The sequence below is a fragment of the Copadichromis virginalis genome, linkage group LG17 (assembly GCF_057382275.1).
Source record: "Copadichromis virginalis isolate Kocher_CV1m ecotype Utaka linkage group LG17, C_Virginalis_male_GT1.1, whole genome shotgun sequence".
NCBI classification, from domain to species: domain Eukaryota; kingdom Metazoa; phylum Chordata; class Actinopteri; order Cichliformes; family Cichlidae; genus Copadichromis; species Copadichromis virginalis.
The window spans coordinates 4,116,468-4,129,162 of record NC_140634.1 but is presented as its reverse complement, the minus strand read 5'-3'; the positions used below and the strand labels follow the sequence as shown (position 1 = coordinate 4,129,162).

Sequence of the window (12,695 nt, the reverse complement as noted above, 5' to 3'; positions counted from 1 at the left end):
CACAGTCGCCCCAAGGTAATGGCACCCTGACTAACATTTGGTACTAGGAAGAAATCATTGGACTCATTGTCAACCTGTGCTGGGGCAGTGGGTCCTAGGTTCCTCATGGTACATGACAATGTCTGGCCTCATGAGCAGGCAGCTCACAGAGGATGAAGGAATTGATACCATTGACTAACCCCTATACACGCCTGCCCGAAATCCAACAGAACACCTCTGGGACATTATGTTTCAGTTGATCAAACAATGGAGAATACGAATACTTGCATACATTCATAATACTGTACATCATCCAGTCCATATCATTATAGATATCCAGCATGATTTTTTTTCCTTGCACTGACATGCATTTTAAAAGCTTTTCTTTAATTTTCGAGCAGTATAAATTGTACATCAAAGTGATGCTGTGAGATTTTGTGACTGACCTTGTCTGATGTCATTCCTGATGTTGAGCTCAAGGTCTTCCACAAACTTGTTCATCTCATCAGCGAGCCTCTGCTGTTGTCTTTGGTAGAATAACGCCACTGCAACAAGATTATAGCGCAATGCAAAAGAATGGTATGGTTGTTAAAGAGTTGACCTGCACATCCTTTTATAGGCTGGTTAGGGACTAAAATTCACTTCTAAATTGTGTTCTTACCAGTAATAATGGCTGGTATCAGCAGCAGGACAAGGATCAGCATCGGAAAATAAGAAACTCCAGATTTATCTTTATTTTCCAGTGTGACAGATTTGTCTCCGTATTTTATCTATGAAAAACCCCAAAACAAACAAACAAAAAAACAAAAACAAATCACATACAGCATACTATACTGGGAAAAAGGCCTTGCATGTTTACATACTGGATTTTTCTTTGTTTTTTGCCACACATTGCATTAGTTATAGTTTGCAAGTTCCATATTGGGTTCCAGTTTGTTGTCAGAACTATATGCAATAAAAAAAATAATATAAACAAGGTGCTGGAAACATTCCCCACAGAGTCAATACTGAGCTGATATTATCACCCAGTTGCTGCAAATTCCACCATAATAGTCTGTGCAAACTGTTGCCCCAGTTTCCTGTTCTTAGCTGATAGGAGTGGGGTGCTCTGCTGCTGTACCCCAACTGCTTCAAGGTTCAGAGATGCTCGTCATCATACTTCATTGTAATGAGTGTTTTATTGAGCTACTGTTGTCTTCCTAACAACACTCTGGCCATTCCCCTCTGATCTCTAACATCAACATGGCATTTTCCACCAAGCAACCTTCAGCTCACTGCATATTTTCTCTTTGCCAGTCCATTTTCTCTAAACCCTAAAAGTGATGTTGGAAAATCCTAGTAGATCAGCAGTTTATGAAATACTCAGACCAGCCTGTCTAGCCTGAACAACCATGTCACATTCAGAGTTACACTGAGCTTGAATTTCAGCTGTTCAGCTTTACCATGATATTATTGGTAGGAGGGTTGCATTTACGAGCAGGTTAACAAGTATACCTAATGAATTCTATGTGAAAACATTCTCAGTACAATTTTAATTCCTATTTTACTGTACTAAAATACTGAAATGTTTCTACTGCCAGAATGAAACTGACATTACATCTCCACACAACTATTTGGTTTGGTTAACATGAAAGAAATATTTACCAATAATTGTTGAAATTCAGGGTTGGTTGAGCTTTTAATCTCACAGGTGAAAGAGTCAATGTTGTCACTGGTTTCTTTGGCTTCCATGGTGCAATTTTTTGGCTTGTCTTCAACGCCCCACACTGATAACTCATCTATCGTCATCTCCAGCTTGTCTGTTTTTTTCTAAATGAAGAAAAACAAAGGCTACATTTCAATGAACTGATGCCACACATACATATGTATGATAAAAAAAAAAAAAGTATATTTAAAAATACCTGAATGGTGATGTGCACATCTTTCCCTGTCCTTGTGGCTGTGAAGCTGGTAAACTCAGGGTCTGGATAGTACGAGAGTTTTCTGGAGCAGGTCAAGGTTTCATTGGCTACTTTCAAATACACAGTACTGCTAGAAATGCTCAGAGCTGCAGGTGAATCATAGGTGAGATTCTGCAATGAAATTAAATGTACACAAAAGACAACACGACGTGACCAAAACAGCACGCAACATCACATATTCAGACACACTGTAATTTATAATTTTTGATATAACATGGCTGGTTAACTTAAACAGTAATAGAAGGTGTAATGTACCTGAGAGCTGATGTATCTGGGAAGTCTGACCTCCTGCATTGTGGGGCTGTGCATTGTGGGGCTGTGCATGACCCCTTCAACAAAGTTAAGATGGGACCCAGTGAGTGTGATCTTCCTCTTCCCACTGCAGGACACAGAGCACCAGAGAACATTTAAAATGTCTGTGTTTGTCTTTAACTGTATCAATCTTAAAATCTCTCAGTTTTAGTTGACTTATGTTGGCATAAAGCTGAATACATACCATTAAGAAACCAATGCCTAGGTAAAGATTGGTGCTTTAAACAAACTCTTAAATAAAATGGGGTTCCTTTTTAAGGTGAAAAAAGAAACTGAGATGACAGAATTTCCTTTTTCAGTTGCAACTAAAAGTGGAAGTAGCCTTATAGCAAAAGACTTTTTTTGGGAAGTGGCTCTCTTTCCCCATCAGATGACCCAGAACGGTTTCTCTGCTGCTTCCTAGAATAAATCTCAAAAATACGATTTAAGTTACTGTCAAAGCAGCAGGTCTTGACTCAAAAATAGTTCTGCTGAAATTTTGTCACGATTCACTACTGTTGCTTTAGCTAATTTATTGATGACAACACATTACATGTGTCACTTTAACTGTGTTGTAGCATCAGTGGAGTACTCAGTACCTCTGTACCTCTGAGCTGCATCGACAAACGCTTGTAAAGGAGAAGGCTAAAATCCTAAACAGATAGAAAGCTTTCTTCATCACTGTGTCATGTTTATTTAATGGTACCTTTGGTTCATTGGTGGATTTGGAGACAGTGTGACATCAGCCAAAGTCTTAGTATTTAAAAATAAAGCCTATGTTCAATAAGGAAGATCTGTAATTACTCATGTGCCTGCTTTCCTGGCAGCTCTGCTGTGAGTCGATTTCTTTACATTGCCTTCACTTTCACATTCTGTTATTTTCTTGCCTACCTGCTCCGAGCCATTCAGCCTCCCCCTCTCTATCATTTCAGCCTTATAGGTTCTTATTTGTGGATCCTGCCACCTCCTCATCTCCATCTCATTGTGTACAATCAGAGCCCCATCTAAACCACCAATTTCATCTTCACCACCACTAACACCTGGACTCCAGAGAGTCCTGTCCTAACTCGTAACTGGGATTCTCTTCTACCATGATGGGTATTAGAGTTCCAATTATATCTCAATATATCATGTTCAGTTTCACATCTCTGCTTATTGAACATTATAAGTTGTTTTAAAGTGTATATCTAAAAGAGATCCGTCATAACTTTAATGTGTTATTTGGAGGTTTCAGTAGAAAAAATGCACCTGATCCAGCTGCTGCTTGGAGTAATATTGGTGCATGATGGTAATGAGCTGTAGGTGATTTTAGCTTTGCCATGGCAATGACCATCTGGGAGGAGAAGACATACGTTGACCACGCCTTTGATATTTGAACTGGGAATGTGGAACGTCAGACTGAAACCAGTGTTGCCCCAAACAGAAGATCTGACCAGAACACACACAGACACAGAAAAAAAATCACTGACATTATCATGATACTCATAAACTGAAAACAGACAAAAGCTGAGTATCAAAATTTTCAACAACATAACTAAATTCCAGTCTAAACTACCAAAGTATGTGTTTTGTAGTTTTTTCAAAGTTACTTTTATTGTGATAAAAGAAAAAACCCTCAAAAGCCCGAAGAAGAAGATCATTAATTAAAACAGAAGAAACCCCAAAACAAAACAGTGAAAATAATTTACGTTAAATTCCTTAAATCCTAAAATAGGACAGTGAGCTTTAGTTTCAGGGTTTACTCTCAGTTGGTCTGTCTGAGAACAATGCTGAGAAAACATTTGTGCTGTTTTTACTTCAAACATTTAATCTATATTTCAGTATGAGTGGTGTTTCCCTGGAATAATCTCTAGATTTTACTGTGTGCTTTGTATCCAAAGCACAAACTATCAGTTGTGCATTAGTTGTGTGTAAAGTAGTGATGGGATTTCCGGCTCTTTTTAGAGAACTGGCTCTTTTGGCTCCGCTCACTAAAAAGAGCCGGCTCTTTCGGCTCCGAACCGGCTCTTCAGGTTGTTTTGTTGCTTTAATTGATTTATTATTAACAATAATATAAAATTATGCACAAAAGGAATTACTAATGTAAAAAAAAAGTGGCTTTATTTATATATGTTTATATATAAATATATGTGGTGGCCCCTAGAGACAAAACACGTACAAACTCCAAAACACATTTCTAGCGTTAACTGAACTTCCAAAACAGAGCTACCTAGATCACTTAAATTACATAATTGAAAGCATGAAAGCATATGTGTATTGTTTGTGTATTTATACACAAGCACTCATATATATTCAAATAATTAAAAAAAAAGTTCATTTACCTGTTACTACCACACACCAAATCCAGTCGTTCCTAATTGCTGGCTTGTGTAGCCACTAGGTAACAAAAGCTCAACACTGCGCCTAGCATCCTGGAGCACTTCTGTTGTCTTTTGTTTTGGAGTTTTTACGTGTTTTGGAGTTTGTACGTGCTTTGTCTCTAGGGGCCACCGTAAATATACTTTTATTTATTCACTCCACATAAAATGTAATAAATAAAATGTAATACAAAAATCAACTAGTCACAGTACAACTTTTAACTATTTAAATTTTCAGCTTTTTCCTTTTAAACAAATTTAAAATGAAACAACACAAAACACTGCAAACCATAACACCATTAAATATAAATTAAAATATGAAAACAAAAAGAAGATGCACATTCTTTGTTATATAGGCCTGCATGAATAAACTTTCTGAACCCTTTAACATCCACAACTGAAAATAGTTGTGGATGATTACTATACCTTTCTAATGTGACGTTGTTGTCCCTGGCTCTCTTTCTCTCTTTCCCTCCCGGTCTGTTCCTGCGCTACTGCGAGTGTAACTACCACCCCTCCCCCCTCATCCCAGCGGAAAGCACAAGGCTCGCGTGCGGAGTGAAGCGGAAAAAAAGTGCGAGAGAGAGAGATGGTGTGAGAGAGAGAGGGTGAGAGAAGGGATAAACAAAAAAACACGGCTTGCAATAAGGAGCCGGCTCGCGTTGTTCACGTCAAAGAGCCGGCTCTAAGAGCCATTTCGTTCGCGAGTGACACATCACTAGTGTAAAGTGACTCACTCTTTTGGAGTACAGTCAGTATCGGCCTGCATCCTCACTGCAGTCACATTATCGAGGTTACGACCTGACAGCACTGCGTGGTTTCTACCGTAGAAAGACACCACACTGGGAGTGATGGAGGAGATCTCTGGGATCTGACAGTAAGACAAAAAATGATCAGCTTTAATCCACGGCCATCAGCTGATGTTGGAAGCTTTGAACACGAATAAGGTGTCAGAGGAACAATGAGTTTGAGGACTGAGGTTCAGACTCACAGAGAAGTTCTTCCCAGACTGCACATTTTGGCAAACGCTGTCCTGCAGGAGGAAGCAGAGGGAATCAATATGGCAGGTTTACTGTCATTGTCTAAAGAAACTATGTAGGACTGATGAGAATGGAAGTTCTGTCTTATTTACAAGGAAAGAATTTAATCACGATTTTTGTCAAGCAACTGAATTGGTATTTGTGAGTTGTCATAATCACTTAACATATTATTGCATATAATATTGCTGCTTTTGAGAAGCAATAGATATTTGAACATTAGACCAACCCACCCTTAATAATGATTGAAAAATCTCAAAAGTAATATAAACTTAAAGTGGAAGACTTAATTATATGATAAGATAGACTTTCTTATTCCCAAAAGTAGATTTAAAAAAGATACATCAAAATAGCCTAAACATGTAGAATGGTATCAGCGAAATAAAATTAAAACAAATATGTTAATGAGGAAAAACCTGAACTAGGTAAACTAAAGGCATGAATTATTACATTGATCTCTGTTTGATCGGCCCAGGAACATCTGTTTGTGTTCCATCCACAACCAGCTTTGATGCACTGCTGACACCTGAAGAGAAACAATCACATATTAGTGTTGAAATCATCAAGAAAACGATAATGTCCAAAAATACAACATAAAACAAAGAGACTCCTCAGTAGTAATACATTTTACTTGGTGATGACACATAATGTTGTGTTATTAGTGATCCATCTTCATAATCTTTATAATTGATTGGACTTACAAGACTGAACTTGGTGGTCCACTGATGTCAGAGCAGTTAGTCAACCTCAGCTGTTCTGACAGTTGTGTTGAACCAAGTCTAAATTTCACTGTGACATGCAGACCTGTTAAATAAAATAAATAAATAAAAAAAACACGATCAGTGTCATAGCCTTCAATTGCTAATTTTTAGACATATATGTTTAATGAGTTGCAACAGTTTGTAATAACGAACAGCTCAGATTTGTCAACTAGTAAAGAATATTTCATCTGTCAGAGTCAGCTCTGTAATGTTTCTATTTTGCTTTTTGGGAAGTGTTGCAGATCAGTAAGCAGGTCTGACTGCAAAGTATTTCATTCGTTGGATTATTTATGAAAACTCACTGACCATCAGCAGGAAGTGTACGATCAGACAGGATGCAGGTGCATTGTGGGAACTGTGGAGGAGGGTTATTCAAAGCACAAATCGAGCTGGACCTTGCAGTGAACTGACAGGTAAAGTTGGACGACACTTCCTGGCCCACAGTCAAGTGTGTGTGGATTTTTAGTAAAATCTGAAAATGAAGAACATGTGTGAGAAATACCTGAAAGCCACAAATGATCACAGTCCCGAGTGTGTTTGTAAGCTGTACCTGTCCGTTTGTGTCCTTTTCAACTTTGTGGGAAATCATTTTGTGCTGGGACTCATCAGGAATGGACAGCCAGTCTGAATCTGTGCAGTCATCTTCAAATGTGCAGCTAGGAGAAGAAGGAGAAATGATCACCAAGTTCAGAATAGTTTGGAGACATCAGCTGCATGTTGTTTCTCTCACCTGCTTTTAGAGCCACACCAACCACAGTATGGATCCTGTGCAGACCAACACTCCTGCACACTTGTGTACGTGCTGCACTTTGACACAGGAACTCGCCTTATCTAGAACAACAAACACTTTAAAATGCAGCACAGGTACATGTGACATTAAGATAATCAGTAAATAATTTAAGTACCTGGTTTCTAAATGGCACATACACATGTTTATGACCCACTGGATCCAGATGTAATTTGGGAAACACTTTGCGATCATCACTTGTCCTGTAGAGCACCGTGGGACAGGCAGCGTGATAGTTCCTGTCCACAGACAGCTGACAACAAGAATTTGTGAAAATAAGAATTCACGTTTTTATGTTTAATGAACATTTCAATTGCTTATTTTTCTCTGACCACTATCTTCCAAATGAAAGGCTGTTTATTTTAAGTTTTCCCTCATTCATAAGAAGCTCTTATGTGTTTGTGCTGCTTGGATTCAGTGTCATGCTGATATCTGCTGTATATGTTGTGAAACAGTCGGTATTTCTTATCTGTAAAACAAACTTTCCGACTTAATCACAAACTGTGATCAAAGAGTCGATATGACCGAAAAAAATCAAACCATGACAACATCCCTCTCAGCTTGTTTCTCTATCTCTTGCTCTCGTCATATTAGATAAAATACTTGTTGAAGCTTTTTGAGCTTTCAGGGTCACAGCTCTCATTTCTCCACTCCACAAACAAAACCTTGCAGTGTGTGAACAGATGAACTCACAGTGAGACTAAGAGCACACAAAGAAGCTACAGGGACCACAAGTGACTGCAGTTTGCAGCAGACTTCAACAATGAAATAAAATGAGACTAGTTCAAATAAGCAAGCTAAAAAATCATGAATAATTTGCCTCTTAAAAAGTTTTGGTTTTTATTTATCTTGGGTCAATGGTTGTTCGTGATTTTATGAATAGATGCTAATTCAACAAATATATTTTGGTGACAGAACTATCTTTCATGTTTGTTTCATGTGAGGAAGCCAGTGCATTTCAGGATGATGAAATGGCATCTTAAAATCAGGCTGGTAAACTAAGTACTTTAGATGTTTCATTTCATACACACCTTAATGAGCTGGCCGTCTCCTGTCCCAATGAAGAAAACCATCCAGCCTCTCTGCCTCACTGCCAGCACAGAGGTCATGTAGCTGTGCCTGAAGAGGACTGCCTTAGGTTTTAGGATCTTTGGCTGAGAAACAAACACACTGATCATCAAATCTGATATTGTAGATATGTTAAGATTAGAACTTTTTCTGATGATGATCAGAAAAAGGTCCCACATATGTTTAGGCCCCAGAGTTCAGTGCTACACCCCTGCTCTCAACTACATATTCAAATAGTGATGAAGTCAAACATCATTCAGTGAAACTCAGTTTGTCTGTCACATGCACCAGCAGACATACCAGCAGCTTAAATAATTCAGACTCCTTTTTCTTGTGTCTTCAGTAAAACTTTAGAATTTCTTTGATTTTGTGTGTTGTGTTATATATATATATATATATATATATATATATATATATATATATATATATATATATATATACACACACACACACACACACACACACACACACACACACAGTGGGGCAAAAAAGTATTTAGTCAGCCACCGATTGTGCAAGTTCCCCCACCTAAAATGATGACAGAGGTCAGTAATTTGCACCAGAGGTACACTTCAACTGTGAGAGACAGAATGTGAAAAAAAAACAAAAAAAAAAAATCCATGAATCCACATGGTAGGATTTGTAAAGAATTTATTCGTAAATCAGGGTGGAAAATAAGTATTTGGTCAATAACAAAAATACAACTCAATACTTTGTAACATAACCTTTGTTGGCAATAACAGAGGTCAAACGTTTACTATAGGTCTTTACCAGGTTTGCACACACAGTAGCTGGTATTTTGGCCCATTCCTCCATGCAGATCTTCTCGAGAGCAGTGATGTTTTGGGGCTGTCGCCGAGCAACACGGACTTTCAACTCCCGCCACTATATGGGGCGGGAGTTGAGGTCTGGAGACTGGCTAGGCCACTCCAGGACTTTCAAATGCTTCTTACGGAGCCACTCCTTTGTTGCCCGGGCGGTGTGTTTTGGATCATTGTCATGTTGGAAGACCCAGCCTCGTTTCATCTTCAAAGTTCTCACTGATGGAAGGAGGTTTTGGCTCAAAATCTCACGATACATGGCCCCATTCATTCTGTCCTTAACACGGATCAGTCGTCCTGTCCCCTTGGCAGAAAAACAGCCCCATAGCATGATGTTTCCACCCCCATGCTTCACAGTAGGTATGGTGTTCTTGGGATGCAACTCAGTATTCTTCTTCCGAGTTGAGTTGAGTTTATACCAAAAAGTTCTACTTTGGTTTCATCTGACCATATGACATTCTCCCAATCCTCTGCTGTATCATCCATGTGCTCTCTGGCAAACTTCAGACGGGCCTGGACATGCACTGGCTTCAGCAGCGGAACACGTCTGGCACTGCGGGATTTGATTCCCTGCCGTTGTAGTGTGTTACTGATGGTGACCTTTGTTACTTTGGTCCCAGCTCTCTGCAGGTCATTCACCAGGTCCCCCCGTGTGGTTCTGGGATCTTTGCTCACCGTTCTCATGATCATTTTGACCCCACGGGATGAGATCTTGCGTGGAGCCCCAGATCGAGGGAGATTATCAGTGGTCTTGTATGTCTTCCATTTTCTGATGATTGCTCCCACAGTTGATTTTTTTCACACCAAGCTGCTTGCCTATTGTAGATTCACTCTTCCCAGTCTGGTGCAGGTCTACAATACTTTTCCTGGTGTCCTTCGAAAGCTCTTTGGTCTTGGCCATGGCGGCGTTTGGAGTCTGACTGTTTGAGGCTGTGGACAGGTGTCTTTTATACAGATGATGAGTTCAAACAGGTGCCATTCATACAGGTAACGAGTGGGGGACAGAAAAGCTTCTTCCAGAAGACGTTACAGGTCTGTGAGAGCCAGAGATTTTCCTTGTTTGAGGTGACCAAATACTTATTTTCCACCCTGATTTACGAATAAATTCTTTACAAATCCTACCATGTGGATTCATGGATTTTTTTTTCACATTCTGTCTCTCACAGTTGAAGTGTACCTCTGGTGCAAATTACTGACCTCTGTCATCATTTTAAGTGGGGGAACTTGCACAATCGGTGGCTGACTAAATACTTTTTTGCCCCACTGTGTATGTATATATATATATATATATATATATGTAAGTGTTTTTTATGGGAAAGTTTGAGCCTAACATTAACTGTTTATGTGAAGTAGCAGACTGAGTCTGAATCGATTGATGTTTCTAGTTTTGTGACCACACTGTGTGATAAAGTAATCTGCCTCTCTGTGAACATTTTGCTTTCATGATTGTCCACATGAAAATGTGGAGGCACAGATGGAAACTACATTCAGGAACCATTCAGAACATGTTTAGAAGTTATACAGCGACCCACCGTCACTTCTGATGGCACAGAGGTGTAGAAGTCTGGATCTCTGTCGGTGTTCCTGCTGTAATCAGGGCTGATGTCAAACACCATCAGCTTGGTGTCGGTATCTCCTCCATCCACACTGAACACGCCGCTCCAAAGCACCGGCTGCTCCCCCGGGATGACCGAGGAGGCCACGAGTCTGCTGCTGTCACCGTCAGAGACACTGAGAGTTGCGCCCCGCAGAGACTTGAGTGTATCAGTTTTGCTTTTTTCGCCTTTGAGCCAAATGAGACGGACTCTGTTTGTTTGAGCTGAGAGCGCGTTGGAGAACAGATAGATGGTTGAATTAAGCTGAAACCCGTCAACAAACTCCACATCACCTTTACTTGTGATCTGAGGTGTGCCTGAAGCTCTATCAGTTATAGAAAATATACCTCCACCTTGTTTGTTATCTGTATTTTGAAGGTTGATAGTCTTCTGATTGATACCACACTTGTTGTTTTCGGGCTTTTCTCTGTTTTGTTGGATCGCGGTCAGAATGTAAGTGTCAGTCTGAGTTTTCTTCTTCACATCCACCAGAAAGCTGACTGACCTGCTGCTGCTTTTCAGAGGTCCCACCTGGATGTGTTCTCTGTACAGAAGGTTGGAGATGTTCTTCAGGTCCAGAACCTCGCAGTAACTGCAGTCATCGTCAGTCACACCGCAGCTGATCAGAGAGTCATTGCTTGTAAAAGGCAACAACACGTTGATGCTGAAAGTTGCGTTCCCCTCAGCTGTGTCAGAAACCCGGTGAAACTGCACATCATCCTGCTGGTTTCCGGTCTTTATTATTCCCCTCTGGGTCAGACTGTTGATCAGAGTCAGGTCGTGGCTCAGCTGGTAGAGCCTCTCCTCTGTGGCGATGTAAACCGTGTTGGAGGTCATGGCGAATTGGCGGATGTTTCCATCAAAGGTAAAGCCTCCATCCTCCTCCTGGCACAGACCCAGTTTTCCCCAGAGAACAGAAAGCAGAGCGAGCAGCAGGATCATCTTGTAGCAGCAGTGATACTTGTGCCTGAGACACCGTCATGCACTGAAGGTCTGCATGGCACTCTGCTCTGAGACACAGTGCCTCTAAACTCGTGCGTAAAAGCGCAGTGCGCCTCTGCTGAAAAGAGAAGTGTTGAAAGTGGAAGGAAGCACGCCCAGTTAATAGAAAAATCCGATTTTAATTTTAGGATTTAACATCATTAATATTTTCCCTCAGCTGTTTTCTTCACTTTCTGCCATCTTCTCAAGTCTGTACAGTTTAGTGTGACAGCAGAACCTGAACAAAATCTAAACAGTGACAGCACTCAGCGAATGAGAAAGCATTTGTTGAACCTTCAGTAAGTTGTTACACACTGAAGGACGACAATGTTCATCCAGGTGCACACTGAGGTTTATTAATCTAAAACATACCTGAATAATAGTTCTGCGTTACTGTTGACTTCCATTACCACGACAGACCTGTGTTACTTTTGTAAGAGATGACTTTGCCAGTCTTTTATTTGTGTGATCTGCCACCTACTGGAGAAACTCAGTAGGTGGCAGATCGCCACCTACTATCACCTTAGAGCCACGTCAGGTGAGAGCAAATGAGCTTTTTCATCTGTACTATGATGTCAAAGGATACACACTGTATGACTTTAATAAAGACAGAATATTTTAATTCGATGTGTTTCTATCTAATTTGAACTTTGCATCAGCTGAGCACAGGTCCACTGATCCCTGCAAAACACACACAACTTCCTACAAGTCCTAATGACAGAACAACAACGGCGACATCCAGTGTCAGCTCTGGGAAGTTACTTTCTCATGTTTCTGGCATCCGTTAAATTATCACCCACCAAAATATGAAAATATGACTTCTTCTACTCTAACAAAAACCACCAGATTGTTATATAATAACAAAAATTTGATTCATTCTTATTTCTGATGCTAGTCTGAACAAAGTGTTGGTCATAATACAACTGTGAAAATGTCCCACTCTGTGCTACCACTGTGGAAACAATATGAGTTTAATGTTGACAGTGTTGCTGTAAGACAGGTCTGTTCTATAGTACTTTGGATAAGTTGGAGAGATCTTCTCAAATTTGAGCTCTAA

The 12,695-nt window shown here is 40.0% G+C and overlaps 1 protein-coding gene across 1 annotated transcript in view; it reads right to left on the bottom strand.

Annotated features, from left to right (window-relative positions):
• plxnc1 (plexin C1) overlaps positions 1-11,690 on the bottom strand; it is a 33,946-nt gene extending 22,256 nt beyond the window's left edge. Inside the window, exons 1-16 of the mRNA XM_085436051.1 lie at positions 10,595-11,690; positions 8,205-8,327; positions 7,292-7,426; positions 7,117-7,217; positions 6,937-7,042; positions 6,693-6,858; positions 6,327-6,429; positions 6,076-6,151; positions 5,580-5,621; positions 5,326-5,459; positions 3,480-3,659; positions 2,196-2,319; positions 1,881-2,051; positions 1,624-1,788; positions 641-749; positions 426-524 (exon numbers count right to left, since the gene is read on the bottom strand). Coding sequence (XP_085292177.1) covers positions 426-524; positions 641-749; positions 1,624-1,788; positions 1,881-2,051; positions 2,196-2,319; positions 3,480-3,659; positions 5,326-5,459; positions 5,580-5,621; positions 6,076-6,151; positions 6,327-6,429; positions 6,693-6,858; positions 6,937-7,042; positions 7,117-7,217; positions 7,292-7,426; positions 8,205-8,327; positions 10,595-11,599 — 2,839 coding nt within the window. The 5' untranslated portion in view covers positions 11,600-11,690. The remainder of the gene's footprint in view (positions 1-425; positions 525-640; positions 750-1,623; positions 1,789-1,880; positions 2,052-2,195; positions 2,320-3,479; positions 3,660-5,325; positions 5,460-5,579; positions 5,622-6,075; positions 6,152-6,326; positions 6,430-6,692; positions 6,859-6,936; positions 7,043-7,116; positions 7,218-7,291; positions 7,427-8,204; positions 8,328-10,594) is intronic.
• Positions 11,691-12,695: the final 1,005 nt, after the last annotated feature.